Source organism: Equus caballus, chromosome 13 (genome assembly GCF_041296265.1).
Source record: "Equus caballus isolate H_3958 breed thoroughbred chromosome 13, TB-T2T, whole genome shotgun sequence".
NCBI classification, from domain to species: Eukaryota; Metazoa; Chordata; class Mammalia; order Perissodactyla; family Equidae; genus Equus; species Equus caballus.
The window spans coordinates 45,121,368-45,141,194 of record NC_091696.1 but is presented as its reverse complement, the minus strand read 5'-3'; the positions used below and the strand labels follow the sequence as shown (position 1 = coordinate 45,141,194).

Genomic DNA, 19,827 nt, shown 5'->3' with positions numbered 1-19,827 from the left:
CGCCTTCTGAGACGGCCTGGGGCTGAGCTGTGGGCAGCTGTGGACACTGTCTCCCAGGACACACACACACACACACACACTGCCAGGCCCACACCCGCCGGGCATGTGGCAGGGGACGGCTCGGGCCCCAGCTCCCCGCCCCAGAGGCCCTGGCTCTGCTCCCCATGGGTGCCCACACCCGCGCCTGCCCCCAGAGGAGCGCCAGGAATCCCAAGCAGCAGAGATGGGTGGGGAGGAGGGAGGGACCAGCTGTCTCGGGGACACAGAGAATTCCTCCGGGAGCCAGTCTGCGGTCACATGAGCCTGGAGAAGGTGCAGCAAGGGGCTTACGGCCCAGCCCCAGTCCATATAGAGACCAAGAATGTTCTGAGTGTTTCTGGGGAGGAAGAGAACGATTCCACATAGTTCCTTAGGAATTTTAATTGTGTGCTTTGAATCTGCCTCCCATTCCTGCCTCCCCCCACCCCAGCCTGCTCGAGGGGACACTTGTCAGAGCGCCCCGGGACCCACGGAGCAAACAGCCAGGACTTTGTGTGATGGTGACGCACTGACATTTCTGGGCAAAGAAAAAATGCAGCCACCTCCTTCCCAGCGCCTTGTCGCCTGCCGCTGGCTGGGGGGTGGGGGTGGGGGGGTGCCCGGGGAGCCACCTGGGGGCCCGTGCCAGCTCATCCTCACTGCGTTACCGTGGGCAAGAGACCTAGCCTCTCTGTGCCTCAGCTTCCTCACCTGTAAAATGGGGCTGGTAACTTCAAAGGACGGGTGCGGGATGACCTGAGATGCAGGGTCAAGCAGTGGGCACGCCACAAGCATTCAGGATGTCATCTCCGATTAGTAGTATTATCGTCGCTTTTTGTTAGCAGAGAACGGAGAAATGCTGCTCCCCCAGCTCAGCCGCTTACTGAGTAAGGCTGTGGGGGCCTCTGTTCCTTTAGACCACCCTGCAGGGCTGCCCTTGCCAAGGGCCTTGCCAGACCCCTCTTGGACTCCAGGTCCACCCTAAATGATTGCTTTTCCTTTATTCGGGAGGCTGTTCAGACCCCGACATCACACAGCTGGGCTTAAAAGTCTTGCCTCAGTCATTTATTCGCTGTGTGACTACGGGCAATTTCCTTAACCTCTCTGGGCCTCCATTTCCACTCCCACAAAATGACATGACAAACAGAACCCATGTTGCAGGGCCGAGTGATGATTCAATGAGATAGTACTTTTTAAAATGGCCTGGGACAGAGTAAGCACTCAATAAATGTGAGGTATTTAATACGTACTAACGAATCCCCTTTATATGCAGAGTCATGCTTAGTCTTAACAACTACCCTTCAACAGGGTGTTTGGGTACCAAGAGTGGGAGAGCATCGTTGGCCCCGTTTTCTGGATGAGCAAACCGCGGCTCAGGATGGTTAAGCAGCTCTCCCCACAGCAGCACAGCTAGCAGGGAGCGGGGTCCAAGTTAGACCCCACGTCTAACTGGGAAGCCCCGCTTTTAACCACATCAGCCCTCTTAAACATTAACTAGGAGACCCCTTCCCCACATGAAAGAGTCCTTGTTTTCAGGATTTGTCAAGAAAAATCTGTAACGACAGAAGGCCAGTGTCAGTTCAATAATCTATCGGTTGACACAGTGGCGTCCACGGTCATTTAAATAGTCATGTAAATACTGCTTGAGATACGTCACGTATTTTGTCTCCCTGAGCTCAAGGCTCCCCTCTTGACGGTGCCAAGCTTCCCCGGGGATTCTCACGAGGGGCACCATGAGACAGACACGGAGACAGAGCCTCGCTGATGTTCCAGAACCTTCCCAGCTAGGTCTGCGTGACTCCAAAGTTACTCTTTTCTGAAACACCACGGGCTCCATCTGCCTGAGTGTCCGTCGTGTCTGGTGTTCAGGCCTTTCTCTTCTTGTGGCACCTGTCAGCGCCCTGGGGCCATGGTCTGGGGGACTCCTGTTCACCCCCAGCGTACCTGTCCCCCAGGTGAGAGAAGATGGCCGCTGGTCCGGGATGGTAATGGAGAAGGTGGCAGCGGTCACGTTCAGGAGCGACTGCGAAGGCAGAGCTCCCGGGGCCCACTGATGGATTGATGGCGGGTGTGAGAGAAGGAGGGGCAGCAAAGGACTCCCAGGTGGGGCGGGGTGGGGGGCGGGTGTGTACTGAGGGAGGGGCGGGTGGCGGCACTGGTCCGGGCAGGTGGAGCTGGAGATGTCATCGGGAGGCGGTACAGGAGGCTGGGGGTAGGAGCCAGGAATCTGGGAGGCAGAGCGGGGTGAACAGGATCAAGAGGGACAGGGCGAGGTCGCCCACAGAAGAGCCCAGAGGAGCCAGGAGGCTGCAGCACTGGGCCCGCTCACGGTGGAGGCTGTGGGGGGCGGCCAGACAGACTCGAACTGTCTGGGGTCCCTGTTTCGGAGGCTTTTCATGTTGACTGAGGCCCGTGTGGGCCCCGAGGTGGGCGTCATCAAACCTAGGATGGAGGGAGAGTGTGGAGGAGGAGACGGGGCGAGGGTCCAGAGAAGGGGATGCTGGGGGCTCAAGGGCTCATTTCCAGGATCATCTGGATGGAGCGAAGCCGGGCCCTCTGAGTATAAAACGGCCAGCCGTGGGCGTGACTAAGCCCTGGGGCTGGGTGCCGGCCTGCACAGGGTTCTCGCCTTCAGTCACTGCTTCTCGAAGTGGGAATTCAAATGCACTAGTTGGCTCATGTCTGGACATCTTTCTAGATGTCCTGAGGTTTCCTCCAGCTCTGTCATTGATGGATGATTCCGTCGTCGTCTTATTAAGAGTGTGTGCCAGAGTTTTTAAGCTGCACCTAAGCATCATGACGGAAATGGGTTGTCATGGGTTGTTCATAGTGGCATTCATTCATTCATCCTGCTCTTACGAAGCTCACGCACTGGTGGAAAGATGCACAATAAATGCATGACGTGAAGTCAGGGGGTTGTAAGTGCTGTGAAGTATGTAAAACAAAGTAATGGGGCAGTCACAGAGGTAGGAGGTGAGGTAGAGTGGGCAGGGAAGGCTTCACTGAGGAGGTGATATTTGAGCTGAGACCTGACAAGCTGGAGCCATACATGTGAAGAGCATTCCAGGAAGCAGAGATGGCAAGTGCAAAGGCCCTGGGGCAGGCATAAGGTGGGCGTGTTGAGGGATGGAGAAAAAGAGAGTGTGGCTGGCGTGAAGTGAGTGGGGAGATGAGTAGGAGCAGAGTGGGGAGGGCAGGGCGCAGATCATGCAGGCTCACGGAACGCAGAGGCCTGGGTTTACTCAAATCACAATGGGAAAGACAGTGGACTACTCAACAATAAAAAGAAGTAACTCCTGCATGCAACGACAAGGAGGAGTCGCAAAACAGTTATGCTGAGTGCAAGAAGACAAAAAAGAGTACATAGTGTATGACCCCATTTATACAGAATTCTAGAAACCACAAACTCATCTGTAGCGAGAGAGCAAATCATCGATCACTGGGTTGAGGGACAGATTACAAAGGGTAAGGACAAAACTTTTGGAGGTGATGGATTCATTTGCTATCTTGATGGTGTCTATGGTTTCTGGGGCGAATATGTATGTTAACACTGACCCTGTTGTACTCCTTACACGTGTGCAGCCTGCACTACGTCACTGACACTTCAGTGAAGATGGAAGAGACGGCAGGGGGAAGCGTCTGGGGGATTTCAGTGGTGAAGGCACATGGTGTGGGTTCAATGAACAGATCCGGGGCAGAGCCTGGGTTCAGGCAGGGCCTGGAGATGTTCCCAGGCAGCGGGCAGGGAGGACGGGTCTGTGTGGAGCTGGCGGAGCTCAGCTTCCGCGAATTTGAGACCCAGCTGCCTCTTCTGACCCGGCTGTTGAGTAAGAGGAGGCCCTGCAAATTCACCTTTCAGGGAAACGGAGTTGTTTCCCCTGGGACCTCGGACAGACAGCTGTGGCCGTGAACGCCACGGAGGCGGGACTTGGCCTGGCGTACGCCCCACTGGGGCTGCAGTGCCCAGCACAGGGGCTGGCACGTGCCAGGTGCTGGGTGAGGATTTCAAATGAAGACAGGAATGAATGAATGAATGAAATGAACGGAAACCACCTCATCTGGAGCAACGCCGTTGCCAAGGGCAGCCCTCCTGTGCATCCTGATCTACAGCCACCTTCATTCCCAGACCAGAGGGTGCAACTCTGGGGCCTTTGAGGTCACGCTCAGCACAGGCAGACTCAGTCTGACCCCTCAGCTCTCCTAACCCGGGGTGAGAAAGTGGACTGACACTCTCGCAAGGATCTCCTGCAGCAGCCCTGGGAGCCCTGAAGGGGACGGAGACTCCTGGCTCCACCTCTGACTTGCTGTGTGACCATGAGCAAGTCACTATGCCTCTCTGGGTGGGCCTTTCTTTTCTGAAAGATGAGGGCTTGAAAGTGTCACCTCTTGAGACCCTCACTGGCTCCGTCTACTCATTCATCCATTCACTCAAGAAACAGCCTGTGGTTCTAAAGGTTAAAACCAAAAAAAAAGGGGCCTTCTGGATCAATTTTCTTAACCAGAAAATGAAAAATCCCCAGGACTTTTGCATTCCTAGAGCATTGCTATTGAGTTTTTCCTACACTTTTCCTGGACTCGGTTCTGCTGAATTAGTGAAATGGAATTGGGAAAGAGAAGTGTTCAAGTTGTTAAGTGTCCTGGCCCCCAAGAACTCCAGCCTTTATGTCTCAGACCCCATGCCCCTTCTTTTCATGCACCCCAACTGGGAAGCGGACTGCAAGGATAGAAAGTCACTTTTGGTGTCTGGCACAATAATAAATTCTGAACAGTTCACACAGGAAGAAGCATGGTGTCACAGGAAGTCAACTGGACAGGAGCAAAGTGACCTCGTCCTTACCCCAAATATGCCACCTCTGTAGTTGGATGACCCCATTTGAAGTACCTTCTGCTCTCTACCCCCTGGGCCTCAATTTTCTAGGCTGAATCAAATGGTCTTTCAAGGAGCCCAAACAGGGGGACTGATGAAATCAGTTGCCGAAAGGGTCAGCAGGCAACATATGTGGGTAAAGCAGGACTGGTGCATGGCAATAGGGAGTGGTGGGGGCTGTGGCCAAATGACTGTGGCAAGCTCAGCATATCAGCTACACAGGGGAATGTGGGCGCAAGGGGAGCCAGATGATCCCATCTTTGATGCAGGATTTATTTAAATGTTGGTAATTAATTCAATATAGTCATGCGCCACATAATGACGTTTTGGTCAATGACGGACCGCATATACCATGGTGGTCCCATAAGATTAGTACCATAAAGCCTAGGCATGTAGTAGGCTATGCCATCTAGGTTTGTGTAAGTACACTCTGTGACGTTTGCACAACGACAAAGTCACCTGACGACATATTTCTCAGAACGTGTCCCTGTTGTTAAGCGATGTCTGACTACATTTTTGAAGTCTTTCTACAACTTGAGACTCAGGTCCATGCCTGTCAACCTGTCAGTCCCGACATCTTCAACTCCATCTCCTTTCTTGTGGTTTCTCATTTTTTCTCTGAAGCCTGCTGGATTTCTAGCACACGTCTGGTCTTCTGAAAAACGCTAAAATGTTGCATTAGGCCATGGAGGCAGGAAAAGGCTGGGAGCATGAGCACGTGCTTGTGCATGCACGCACACACACACACACACACTGCTCGGGGAGTGCTGCGTTCCCCGAAGCCAGCTGGACGGCCTCCCTCCTGAGCCAACAGGGCGAACGAGTGGACCGGACGTGCCCCAAGGTCTTCAGATTGGGTCTCAGGCCTGGCAGGGAGCCACACTCGGGTCATTTCTAGGATTTCCTGCCCGGCTGCAGCGGGGGAGCCACCCCGCGAGGCTGCGGTCAGCGTGCCAGCTCCTGAGAGCCCCAGGGGGATCCCACAGCACTGGTCCCTCAGTCGTAAACAGCACATGGGTTGGGAGGCCTACCGCCTCACATCCAAAGGCAACCCGCTCTTTTCCTCCTAGTGCTCAGAAATAACCCACTGGTCCAAGATGGATACACGTGCATTGGTATATACTTGTTTGGCCATTTACTATTCGCTCAATAAAGTATTTATGGGACACCCACTGTGTGCAGGCTGAGCGTACACAGGTGACTAAAACCTCAGGGCGTCCCCATTCCTCCACTTCACCTCCTATGCTGTTACCCGCAAAACCACCTCCTACAGCTCATCCAGAGCCTCCTGGGCACCTCAACTTTTTTCTTACTAAAAAATGTTCTTAAAAATGAGCAAACCCAACATCACTAATTATCAGGAAAATGCAAATCAAAACTACAAGGAGGTATCTCCTCACTCCCGTTGGAAAGGCTGCTGTCGAAAAACCAGGAAATAAGTGTTGACAAGGATGCGGAGAAACCAGTACCCTTGTTGGTGGGAATTCCTCAAAATTAAAAATAGAATTACCAGGCCGGTCCAGTGGCACAGTGGTTAAGTGCGCACGTTCCAATTTTGCGGCTGGGGTTCACCGGTTCGGATCCCGGGTGCGGACATGGCACCGCTTGGCAAGCCATGCTGTGGTAGGCGTCCCACATATAAAGTAGAGGAAGATGGGCACGGATGTTAGCTCAGGGCCAGTCTTCCTCAGCAAAAAGAGGAGGATTGGCAGCAGTTAGCTCAGGGCTAATCTTCCTCAAAAAAAAAAAAAAAATGATTAAGACGGTAAATGTTGCTATGTGCCTCTTACTAAAATAAGAAAAATTGAAAAAAAAACTTAACAATGAGCACACCTAGCACCCAGACCTTGGTTTCTAAATACTATTCTCCAAGAAAAGGAACCAGGGCTTCTTAGAGAAATGGCTGATCCTAGGGCTGGAGCAGAAAAAAAATTCAAGATGAGCCTGGAGCATCTTGTAGGGCCAGAAAGTAAAGACGTGCTCAAAAAACGAAAGGATGGGTGCGTATCAAAGGAACAGAGGAACCAACCTAAATGAGCCCCCAATGCCCAAAGCTGGCAGGATTTGAGCAGTGTAATAAGTAACATAGTGTCGGACCATAACCCTAAGTATAAAACAAACGGCCATGCATGCATATTGATACAAATAGAGGACAGAACAAATAAGGGTGAGGGGATACACTTCTTAGAGAAGAATTACAAATAATCTATGTAAATACTCCCCTTCCAGGAGATGGAGCTTAACCCTCCCTGCCCTTGCGTGTGGGCTGGACTCAGTGACTCGGATCTAAAGAATAGAGTATGGAAACGGCAAAGCAGTAGCTGCACAGTGGAGAAGGCTGCCAGACACCACCGTAACCAAGTGATCCGGTTCACATCCGTCACCAGGACATCATGTTGATGTCGGGAACACCCCCACGGACGTCATGTAGATCTCATGAACGTCCTCAGGGGGGTCACGTGGACGTCATGAACATCCCCAGGGACGTCATGGGGATGTCGTGAACTCCCCGATCAGAAGGGATGAGAGGGCACTTCATCTCCCATCCCATTCCCCCAAGACCTGTAACCCCAGACTAATCATGAGAAAAACGCCAGACAAACCCACATCCAGGGACGTTTGACAAATACCTTCGGGGACCTACAAATACAAGGACTCTTCAACACTGTCAAGGTCATGAAAAATAAGGAAAGACTGAGAAATGGCCATAGACAGAGGAGACTCATAACTGAATGCAATGTGGCCCCCTGAACTGGATCTTAGAACGGAAAAAGGATAAACAGTGGAAAAAACAAATTCTGGAGTTTAGTTAATAGTCATGCTCCCCTGTTAATTTCGTAGTTTTGACAAAGGTACCACAGCAAACAGTTGTATAAGATATTAACATCGGGGAAGGTGGGGGAAAGGCACACAGGAACTCTCCGTGTCGTCTTTGCAACTTTTCTATAAATCTAAAACTACGGCAAAATGAAAAGTCTATTTAGAAAAGCATTTCCTCCTAATTAATAAAGGAACACATGTTCACCATAGATAATTCATAATATAAACAAATAAGAAACCGGCAGTTGCTTACGTCGACTCTGTTAACATTCCAGGGCATTTCAATGCAGTCTTTTTTCCTGTGCACGTTTGGAACAATTGAGAACAGGTTCTAATCACCATTTTGTACTCTGCTGGGTACGAGCACACTCCTTCAGCATGCAAGGATTTGGTGAGTGTCATTTTCGCAGCTACTCCAAATTCCATGACTTGGTGGTGCTACATTTTACTTAGCTGCTCTCTGCTGTTGGACATAACTTCCAGAGGTTTCCTATGATAAATAATTCTTGAACGCATACATCTGAGTCTGCGTTTGGGATAGTTTTCTAACAAGAGAGTCTTAAGACAGACCTTCACACATGGAAGGCTGTGGATATTTCTAAGGCTCTTGACACACAGTGCCAATTTGCTCTCCCCAAGCGTACGCCAGTGGGTCCCCAGGTCAATGGTGAAGGGGTTCAGAACAGGCCTCCCCAAGACGTGCCACTTTGGCATGTGGGATATTTTGAGCTAAAGGTAATCGAGACCTTGCAAGCTCAAAAGAAACTTTTACCTCTCCCTTAAAGAATTTAAATTGGGGGCCTTGCCCATAATAAGAGTTATGACCAGAAATAAATTTTTATGACCGATCTGAATGGCAGGGCAAACCTCTTATTACTGAACATCTGCTCTTCTTATCGTCCTCTGAATTACCCTCCTCCCCTCTGAAGCGCCGGGCCCCTCTTCCTTTCCTTGGCTCAAGATGGCATAAATACCTCCCTTTACCTTCCTGTCTCTGACCCCCTCCTGTATGTGAGGTTCCCGTATGTATGGAATTAAATTAGATTTTCTCCTGTTAATCTGTCTCATGTCAATTTAATTTTTAGACCAGCCAGAAGAACCTAGAGGGTAGAGGAAAATTTCTTCCTCCCCTACAATGGTATTATTTAGGATGCCTGCTTCCAAGAGACTTTCTTTCTTCTTCATCTGAACATCCTCACTCTTGCAACTTTCTGCGGTCCCCTTGACGTTGCTTCTTCCAGCGTCTGTCTGCTTCCCTGTTCCCCTCTTGGTCCTCTGCCCTCCCCAGCATCACATCCCACCAGTGGACCTCTCTTTCACTCTTCAGGATCTCCGTGCACCAGCCCATCTGTTCCTGAGCCTTCGGTCATCTCCTGGATCCCCAGGCATAGCTTCTCCAGCCTCTCTCGTGAGCTCCATGACCACATTTCCACTTGCCTTTCAGGTATGTACGCCAGGACATCCCTGGGATGAGGATTCAAACACCACGTGTGAAAGAGAAGTTGTGGACTTCTCTTGGTCTCCATCTACTGCCCCCCTCACTCTCCTCCTCAAGGGCACAGCATCCCCAAGCACGAGCTGCCCAAGCCTGGCATCTCTGCCCCATCCACGTCTCCCATTTGCCCCTTACAATCCACACTCTTAGGATCTGGGCATCAGCCTCACAAATGTTCCCCACGCACCTGTCCTAATCCTGGCCCCCTGCATCTCGTGCCTCAAATTCTAACACCTTGGTCTCCCCAACTTCCTTCTCCTCTGCATAGAAGAATTATTTCTAAAACATTAATCTAGTCGCCTCAAATCCCCATCTTAAAAATCCTATGGGCTTCCTAGTGCCTGCAAGTGTGATGTGTTCAAGGCTTTAAATAGCATTGAAACTCATTTGTAGGAAAATTGACTTTTCTATCCTCTTTCAAGCAAACTCCCCTCAAGGATGGAGTCTCCACTGGATGCTAAGAAGTCTTTAACGTCTCTTTAAGACTTGCGATCTCCCTTTCGAACAAAAGCAGAGAAGGCTTCAGACAATATGACCCAAGCAGACATCACTAGCAATATTTGTTGTTTGACACCGGGCACAGCAGGTTTCCTGTTTACAGTCACGCTATAAATTTGCCTTGAAAATAAGTTTTTGGTTTTTTTTAAGTGCAACAATCTAAAAGGTTGAGTGAATAATAGGAAAGGCAGTCCTTGGTTAAAGCAAAAGTTGTGGGAGTGATATTGGAATTCTTGCTACTCCAAGTGTGGCCCCTGGACTGTGAGCCTCACCCGGGAGCTCGGCAGGAACTCAACCTCAGGCTCCACCTCGGACCTGCTGGCTCAGAATCTGCACGTCACAAGGTCCCCGGGCGATGTGCGCAGGCACGTTAAACTTGGGGAGCGCTGACGTGAATGACGAAGTTTGGGAAACACCGACCTCAGGAAAAAAGTCTTAACTATTTGTCCTTCGTGATCTGGCCTCAGCCAACCCTTCCAGATGATTCACAAGCCTCTCCAAGGGCTTCTCCTCCAGGACTGTGGCTCCCTGCCTTTATCCACGCTGTTCCTCTCACCGGAAGCCCCACCCAACTGCCTCAACATCCTCGGCGTTCGAGACTCAGCTCAACAGCCCTTCTTTTTTCTCTTGAATAATTGAGGTGAATTTCACATAACATAAAATTAACCACTTAAAGTGAACAATTCTATGGCATTTAGCACATTGACAATGTTGTGTAATCACCTCTGTCTAGTCCCAAAACATCTTCATTACTCCAAAAACCCCGCACCCACTAGGCAGTCACTTCCCATTCTCCTTTCCTGGAAACCATCAATCTGCTATTTCGATGGACTTGCCTAATCTGGACATTTCATATGAATGGATTCATACGTGGCCTTTTGTGTCAATGCTTCATTCCTTTTTCATGGCTGAGTAATATTCCATTGCATGGGTGGACCACATCTGGTGTCTCATTCACTCTCTAATGGACATTTTGGTTGTTTCCACTTTTTGACTCTTGTGATCAGTGCTGCTATGAACAATTGTGTACAAGTATGTGTTTGAGAATCTGTTTCCAATGTTCTTGGTTATACACCCAGGAGCAGCATTGCTGGGTCGTATGGCAGCTCCATGCTTAACTTTGTGAAGCAATGTCACTTCTTCGCAGAACTTTCCCTCAACCCTTACCTGCTTCCTCCCGCCCCATCTACAGAATTGATTTTGCCTCCTTCTTCTCCCAGAGCAATTTCTAAGACACCTCATTTAGCAAAGCTGGATTCAAACCCAGGATTGCCGACTCCAAATCCTATTTTTGGACACTGCCCCACACGGCTGACAGTCACCTCCAGCTTGGACTGTCCTTATCTTATAGATGAGGATGCTCTGGTTGGGAGCTTGTTCAAGGCCACACAGCGCCTCAGTGACAGGTGGTCTCTGGACTCTCAGCTCCGGTGTCCTGTCTTTGGACGCCATGATCTATACTGTGCTCCTAAACGGACACACAGGTGAAAAAATAATGCTGCCTCTTCCATTCCTGGGGAAGCTGAGAACCTCGCAATGCTCCATCCCCAGGGAACCACAGTCTGTCTCCTCCTGGGATCTCTCACGAGGCTGGTTCTGCAGCAAGGAATGAGCCCCAGGATCTGTGGTTTGGGCACATTTATTTTGGCTCTTTATATATATATATTTTTCATGATAGGAGGAAAGGGAGAAAATGACACTTTCTTTTATTTAGTTTCTCTGCCTTTTCAAGTTTATGCTGCATCAGGGACCAGTGCAGAGCAGGATGCTGGGGGCCGGGGGCGGCGGCTCAGGTGTGGCCCACCAGGCGTGGGGTGCAGGGGAAAGTCTTGCGCATGCCCATGCACTTCTCCTTGTCGATGCAGAGCGTGTTGGCCTTGATGGCCAGCTCGTGCTCCAGCCGGCACTTGGTCATCACCAGCAGCTGCAGCGTGTCCTGGGTCTCCCGCAGCCTCAGCTTGAGGGTCTGCAGGGTGTCGTCGATGGTGAACACCTCGTTCACGAGCCTGGGGCGAGAGCAGAGGAGAAGGCACAGTTCATTCAGCTGTTCAACACAGGTGCACCTACTATGTGCCAGGAACTGTGCCAGGCGCCGGGAGACAGCGATGAGCCAGAGAGGCAAGGCTCAGCTGTCAGGGCAGACTGGGCAGAACAGGCAGATAGGTACGTACACAACAGAGCTACCCAGGGCGAGAAGTACAAAGGGAGAAACAGACAGGATGTTTAGGAAAACTCAGCAAGTTAAATATAGACCTACTATGTGACCCAGCAATTCTGCTCCTGAGTATAGACCCGTGAGAACTGAAAACAGATACTCAAACAAGACTCGTACAAATACTTGGGCAGCACTAACCTCAAGGGTCAAAGGTGGAAATACCTTTTTGGATGGACTCCAAAGGGCCATCGATGGAGGAATGGATAAACAAGAGGTGGTTTATCCATGCAACAGGATATTATTCAGCCAAAATAAAAAGGAATGAAGCCCTGACACCTGCAATGAGATGGATGAACCTTGAAGACGTGATGCTCAGTGAAAGAAACCAGACACAAAAGGTTATACATATGATTCCATTTATATGAAATGTCCAGAATAGGCCAATCCACAGAGACAGAAAGGAGATGAGTGGGTGCCAGCGCTGGAGGGAGGGGTAGGGAGTCACTGCCCAATAGAGGATTTCCTTCTGGGTGAAATGAACGAAAATGTTCTGGTGGTGGTTACACAACACGGTGAATGTGCTAAATGTCTCTAATGGTACATTATGTATTTTATTACAATTTTTTTAAAACCCAGATAACAGGGCCAGCGTCATATAGATAAAATGGTCAGGTGTGGTGTCTGCTCTAGGGGCCCTGCTCAGGTCCCCCTTACTGGCTGGGGCACTTGTGTCCCAGATGCTGTGAGTGTTGGCTGCTGATGGCTCATAGGTCCACACTTCTCCAGAGAAGCCAACGGCTCACCAACATGGGGGCACGGAAGGCCATCCCCTCCGTCAAGATGGGAGCAGCTCCACGTGTGGTGCAATTCATGCTCCGGAGCCCCTTGTGGGATCAGGCTGAGGCTGGGCTCCCCTCTCCTGCCTCTCTACTCCCTTTCTCTGAAGCTCTGCTTCTGTGGAAACTTCCAAAGGCACCAGGAAAGGTCCTTCTGAGGACGGAACTTTTGAGCTGAGAAAAAAGATGAGAACGAGCTGGCCATGGGAAGACCAAGAGAGAAGTATCCTATTTCTGTTCGCAGCGCTGCCCAAGCGAACTCCATGTGACGCTGGAGATGGTCTCCATCTGTGCCGCCCGATACGGCGCCACTAGCCACACGGGGCTCAGCAACACGTGATGCGGCGAGATCAACAGAGGAACTGAATCTTTATTCGTATTTAGTTTTAAGTCATTTAAATGTAAATGGAAGGGCCACATGCAGCGGGTGGCTACTGACCTGGACAGCACAGTTCTAGAGAGCAGAGCATGTGCGAATCAAATGGTTTAGATTTTGTCCTGGATGCAGTGGGGGGCCATTGCGGGAGGGGGTTGGAATGGGGGGGATGACGTGCTGATTCATATTTTGGGATAACCTCCAGGCTGCTGTGGAAAGATGAGACCGGAAGAGGGCAGGAGTGGAGAGATCCAGATTGAGAGGGTTGAAGAGTGTCCCCCAAAAGATATGTCCAAGTCAGAAGCCCCCAGTGCCCGTCAAGGTGATGCTCTCCGGAGAGAGAGTCTCTGCAGATGTAATTATGCTACGGATCTGGAGATGAGATCATCCCGATTCAGGAGGGGCCCTAAGTCCCATGACTGGTCTCCTTATACGAGAGAGGAGGAGATCTGACACCCAGGGAGAGACACACAGGGCGGGAGGCCATGTGGAGACGGAGGCAGACACAGGGATGCGGCTACAAGCCAAGCAAGGCCAAGCATGCGCTGCAGCCCCTAGCAGCCAGGAGAGGCGGGCACTGATTCCCTCTCAGAGCCTCTGGAAGGAACCAACCCTGCTGGCACCTTGATTTCAGACATCTGGCCTCCAAAAGTGTGAGCGACTATATTTCCGCTGCCTGAAGTCAGCCCGTTTGCGGTGATTTGTTAGCGCAGCCCCAGGAAATGAACCCGCCAGGTGAGCGGCAAGGGGGGCCCGGTTGTGGGGCTGTGCCGTGGGTCCCACCTCTCAGGGGAAGCAACAGTGAAACTGTGCTCAGGGCTGGAGGATACGCTGCCAGAAGGCCTTGAGTCAGACATGAGGGTGGCGAGCCTGGGCTGGGGACAGGCGACAGAAGCAGCCTGGGACCCCTTCCCTCCTTGGGGACCGCTGGACCAGCGCTGTCCAACAGAACGTGGAAACGTTCTGTTCTGTGCTGTCCAATACGGTAGCCCCAGCCCCATGTGGCTACTGACCACTTGGAATGTGGTTTGTGCGAGTAAGGAACTGAGTTTTATATTTTATTTCACTTTAATTAATTTAAATTCAAATTTAAATGGGTGCTCATTCTGGGGAATGCGCATGGATGGGACCTGAGCGATTAGAGGGGGTCAGGAGAAGTGGGGCCACCTGTAGAAGGAAGAGGAAAAAGAAGGCCCAGAGGTGGTCACAGAGGGGTCGGAGGGTGGGGGGCAAGGATGGTAATGCACAGACCCGGGGCAATTCAGCTGCAGGAGAGACAGACGGCTTGAGTCTTGTTATCTGCTCAGTTCCCAACACAGTCATGCACACATCCATACACTCACATACATATACATACACACATGTACACAGAGCACAGAGAGAGAGAGACACACACACACACACACACACTGCCTGGGGCTCCTGAGCCAAATGTGGCCCCATCCATGCTCCCTGTCTACCCCTCTCGATGGCACAGCTGGGGGACAAGGAGGCAGGGAGCTTGTCCCAGAGTGTTAGGTCCTCCAGGACGACATCTGGCCACTCCCGCAGAAGCCCTGTTCTGTGCAGGCCCCCTGGGGTGGACAAAGGGGTTTCAGAGCCCTCTGTCTCAGGGCGTGCTGCAGCCCAACCTGAGCGGCTAGGAAGCAGGGGTGAGTGGAGGAGGAATCAGGAGGGCCTGCCCCAGCCCTCGCCCAGGACCTGGACCCCTTCCAGCCCAGCTGGGCGGAACCCTGGCCACGCTGCGCCCACTTCTAGGGGTGAGGACCTCGCAGGCCAGCAGCAGGCTGAGGAGCAGGTGGTCAGGCCTCAAGTTCAAAGCCTGGGGTCGCTCTACCTGCCCACTCCTCCAGCACACACACCCAGCTTTTCCGTTTCCTAGGTGGTGACCTCAGGCAGAAGCCGAGGCTGTGCAATCATCCTCCCACGGAACCACCCGGCATTTCTCTCAGAATATTTTTCCTCCCTCTCTTCACTTCTCCAGCTTTGTTCTCCACCTCTCTCCCCATCCAGGCTTAGAAGGAGGACAAGCCCCAACTCAGTAGAATTTGTTACATAGCAATAGAGAACAGAGCAGCCAAGTGGCCTGCCCCAAGGCACACAGCACATTCACAGGAAAACAATCCCCGACGTCTGACGACCTGACTCTTCTATGCCTGCCCATCACCCCCTTTCAAACTCCCACCCAACGCTCACAAACCCTGACTCTGGGCCCATGGGAGCTTTGCGCCCCTCTGTGAGGGGCACTGTGTCAACAGGAGCAGCCCTTCCTTAGCTAAAGGGTCGGGCGGGATTAAGCTATTCCATGGCTCACAGGTGAGAACTTTACAAAGAGGGCGCCAGAGAATGAGTGTGTGTGAGCTGGAGCCAGGACAGAGAAAGGGTGGAGCCGCCAAGGGCACAGGCCCCGTCTCTGGCCTGGGAGGCTGCCGCTTGGGCTTTTAGGAGAAAGCTGGAGGGTTCCCAGAACATAGCTGAGCCACAAAACTATCCCTCGTCAGACAGGCGAGGAGGCTGCAGTGCGCAGGGCGGGCCTCCACCGTGGCGAGGCTACCTAGGGCCCCCCCAGAACTCCACACCCCACCCAGGGCCCTGCTGAGATGTGGGAGTAGATGTCCTGATGGGTGGGTGTCCGTTTCTCAGGCCCGGGCTCCCCGGGGTCTCCCCAGACCCACCCTCCCCTTGGGGCCTCCAGCACTCACTTGAAATGCGGGATGTCCCTGCACAGCTCCACGTTGGGGCGTCGGGTCCGGCACTCCAGCCTCGTCTGCGCCACCTTCAGCGGGCACTCCTTGGCCGCGATGGCCCTTTCCAGCAGCATGATGGTGTTCTCTGCCTGGAAAATCTCCTGCAGAGTCTGCAGGGGACACGTGGGAGTCATGGAGGGAGCGTGGGGTCAGCTGGCGCAGCTTCCGGTCAGGTGCCTAAATGACTCCTTCCCCAACCCTGAACACCGGTGGGGGCAGGGACCTCGTTCTTCCCAGGACAACCTTGGGAAAGCAGCTTCGGGACACTGTGAATGCCGGGGAGGGGCAGGCGCCACGGCTGGTTTTGCTTCCAATCTCCAATATCCACTGGAGTTAGCTGCTCAGTGCTCAGGCCTTTGAGATGAACACAGAAAGGGGCCGGCCCGTGGTCGAGTGGTTAAGTTCGCATACTCCAGTTTAGCGGCCTCGGGTTCGCCGGTTCAGATCCTGGGCACAGACCTACACACCGCTCGTCAAGCCAGGCTATGGCGTCATCCCACAGAGAAGAACTAGAAGGACTTACAACTAGGATGTACAACTATGTACTGGGGCTTTGGGGAGAGAAAAAAAAGAGGAAGATTGGCAACAGATGTTAGCTCAGGGCCAGTCTTCCTCACACATACACAAAAAAGATGAACACAGATAATCCCAAACAACAGCTAATCTCTAAATCCACTTTGATTTGAATTAATCTAGGTTGTTCTATATCTTTTTTTTTTTTTTTAAAGATTTTATTTTTTTCCTTTTTCTCCCTAAAGCACCCCCGGTACACAGTTGTATATTCTTCGTTGTGGGTCCTTCTAGTTGTGGCATGTGGGACACTGCCTCAGCGTGGCTTGATGAGCAATGCCATGTCCGTGCCCAGGATTCGAACCAACGAAACACTGGGCCGCCTGCAGCGGAGCGCGTGAACTTAAGCACTCAGCCATGGGGCCCCCCCTGTATCTTTTTTCTTTTTTAGGTTGTTCTATATCTTTTTACAATCCAGAGTTTACCTTCCTGATAACTAGGTCAGTAAATAAACTAGAAAGAAAGAAAGGAAGGAGAAAGAAAAGGGAGAGAGAGAGAGAGTCAAAATTTTCTATTTATCTGTAGAAATATTTCCCCCGACAGAATGCCACCACTGTGCCCTGCAACTGATGAAAGCACAGAGCCCAGGAAGGGCCAGGAGGGAGCCTGCTGGGGACCCTGAATGTTCCACATCTCGATCCAGGCAGAGGTTTCACAGGTGTAAACACAGGCAAAAAGTCATCCTCGAAATTCACCAAGCTGTGCATTTTACTGTAAGGCTGTCGTACCTCAATAGAGGATAAAGCAAAAATCAGAAAAAGGTCAACCACAAGAAAAGATCGGCAAAATGTTGATACTCATGTTGGGAACATGGGGGAGGGGAGTCTTTTATATGATTCTCTCCATTTCCGTGTGTTTGAAATTTTCCATAATAAAAAATAAAAGAAGAAGAGGACGGATAAAGAACGGGCACTCCGGCGCAGTCCATCCCAGGAGGAACCTGACCTTGCACTTAGCCAACCATAAAGACCCTGTCACCACACTGTGGCGGAAACATCCTTTCTGCTCCCTCCCACCCCAGGCAGCCTTTGATGTGTGAGCAGTTCTAGGTGTCATGGCAGCCCACTCCTACGAGAAGGCTCTTTTTTGGGTTAGGGAGACTGTGCTAACACCCCTCCCAGACTTGGCAGGGCTCAATGGCGAGGTGATGTGTGCTGTGTTCCTGACAAGCCTGGAAGTGGTACCCTGCCATGATGCCCTCCAACATGCTTCCTGCAGCATCTGTCCTGACAAGCCTGGAAGTGGTACCCTGCCATGATGCCCTCCAACATGCCTCCTGTAGCATCTGTCCTGATGAGCCTGAAAGTGGTACCCTGCCATGATGCCCTCCAACATGCCTCCTGTAGCATCTGTCCTGATGAGCCTGGAAGTGGTACCCTGCCATGACGCCCTCCAACATGCCTCCTGTAGCATCTGTCCTGACAAGCCTGGAAGTGGTACCCTGCCACGATGCCCTCCAACATCCTTCCTGCAGCATCTATTTGCGTGCCTGTCTTCCTCACTAGCATGTAAGCTCCTAGAAGTCAGGGGCTTGTTTTGTCCACGCTGTAGCTCCATCACCAGGAACAGTGTTCGGTGCAGACTGACAGCCGCCAGATGAAATATAGGACGGCCAGTTAAATGTAAATTTCAGGTCACAAGAAAGCATTTTTTAGCATACATTTCAACTATAGCATGAGACATACACTAAAACGTGATTCGTTGTTGATCTGAAATTCGAGTATATGGACAGCCTGCATTTTTATTTGTTAAATCTGGGAACTCAAAAAACATTTGTTGAATGAATAAAGGAGTAAATGAATGAATCACAGTGGGATCTGGAAATCTTGATTGTTAGCCAGCTCCCCGAGGGTCCTTATGCAAACTAAGGTTTGGGAACAGCATGCCCTAAGATTTGTACGGTCCCATCCATCTCAGATTTCGATATTGGGACAAGTGTTTGCACGTGAACACGCCCGTGCCCCTGAATGGGGTGGGGATTGTGAGTACAAGGCCCAGCGCCCGCCTTCGAGGACTTCACAATCATGCTGTTTCCCTCTTTTTTGTGAGCTAGGAAACAGTCACAAATCATAACCAGTCCTGAGATGACTATTTTAGCTAGGTTGGGCCCATATTCTATGGGCACCGAGAATTTGCTTACAAGACAAGTGTTTTCCAAACAATTGAAGTCCTGGTTTCCCTATGAGCTTAAGAAAAAAGCCTAGAGAGCATTTCGCTACTTCAAGACGCTAAGAGGATGCCAGTTTGCTGCTGGGGTTGAGATGGGCAGGAGTTACAGGAGGGCACGGGGCTGCTCTGCTCTTGAAAGGCTGCCGAGGAGGAAGGCCCGCCCCCTCGCCTGGTCCTCAGGGAGCCACCCAGAATCGGAGTGACGGGGACCACACGCTGGTTAAACATTATCCCAGTAAGAATGTTCTGGGCCGGCATGTAAACACTCCAGTCGGGGAGCACCTGTCTTAGAAGTCCTGGGGATTTTCCTGAGAAAGCTGCCACAGATCCGCACAGCTCAGACAGCCCCACCCGAGCCTGGTACAGAAGAAAATCGAGCCTTCTATAGACGAGCAATGCTTCTTGGCACCACACTGCCCAGCACGGGTGACAGCCCCTCACTCTACCATCCAGATGTCCCTGCTCGGGGGGGGAGCCTATTGGTGGGATGGGATGAGGAGGATGTTACAGAGGGTTTGGCTGCTGGTGGTACCCACCCGCCCCACCCCAGCTGTGAAAGCAGCTCCCAGGATGCTCCTCTGCCCTCAGTGAGGGCTTCGGCCCGGGGAACCCAGGCTGTACTTCTCCTGGCTTCTTTTGTGTGCTCGCTCCACCCCCTGGTCCCCAGCTCAGGGCTCGGCCAGCCACACTGGGGGCCTGAAAGTTTACAGAAGGCCTATCTCTTAAGTCCAGGGCAAGGGCCGACACTCATTCATGGGCTCAATCATTTCTTCATTCGCTCACTCATTAATTCACGGATTCACTGATTCACTCGTTGACTCAAGAAAGTTCACTGAGCAGCTACTAAGGGCCAAGCACTGTTCTGGGCAGCGGACGCAGCAGTGAACAGCACAGAGGGAAAACCTACCTTTGTGGAGTTTATATTCTAATGGATCATTCACTCGTTCATTTGCTCCTTCGTGCAACCAACGTCTATTAGGCACCGACAAGCACTCACTCCACTTTCGACGGCGTTTTCTACAGCCTCACAGAAGTTCAAGTTCCTTCCACCTCCTCTCTGCTAAAAACACGACTGGAAGCCTGTAGCGCACAGGGCATCGGTGGGGGAACATGGCCACAAAAGAGGCACCTGACACATGCTTATTTCAGTCCTGCGGGAACCCCTGCGTGAGCACAGCGGAGGGACAGGGACACAGCAAGACGATGAACGACGAATGGGAAATGCTGGAGAACTGAAACTTAGCAATGCTTTTTCAAGCCTGCTGACCACCTCCAG

General features: G+C 51.7%; 1 protein-coding gene and 1 long non-coding RNA gene across 7 annotated transcripts in view; one reads left to right on the top strand and one right to left on the bottom strand.

The window, feature by feature from the left end:
- Positions 1-7,980: 7,980 nt before the first annotated feature.
- On the top strand, positions 7,981-18,187 carry LOC138917021 (uncharacterized). Its single transcript, XR_011424349.1, has 4 exons — positions 7,981-8,096; positions 9,033-9,149; positions 9,623-13,800; positions 16,926-18,187. It is a non-coding gene; the product is annotated as an uncharacterized lncRNA (long non-coding RNA).
- TEKT5 (tektin 5) overlaps positions 11,322-19,827 on the bottom strand; it is a 53,762-nt gene continuing 45,256 nt past the window's right edge. For all 6 annotated transcript variants that reach the window (XM_070231028.1, XM_023616322.2, XM_070231026.1 and 3 more), the window contains 2 exons: positions 15,768-15,922; positions 11,322-11,704 (listed from right to left, as the gene is read on the bottom strand). In XM_070231028.1, coding sequence (XP_070087129.1) covers positions 11,488-11,704; positions 15,768-15,922 — 372 coding nt within the window. In that variant the 3' untranslated portion in view covers positions 11,322-11,487. The remainder of the gene's footprint in view (positions 11,705-15,767; positions 15,923-19,827) is intronic.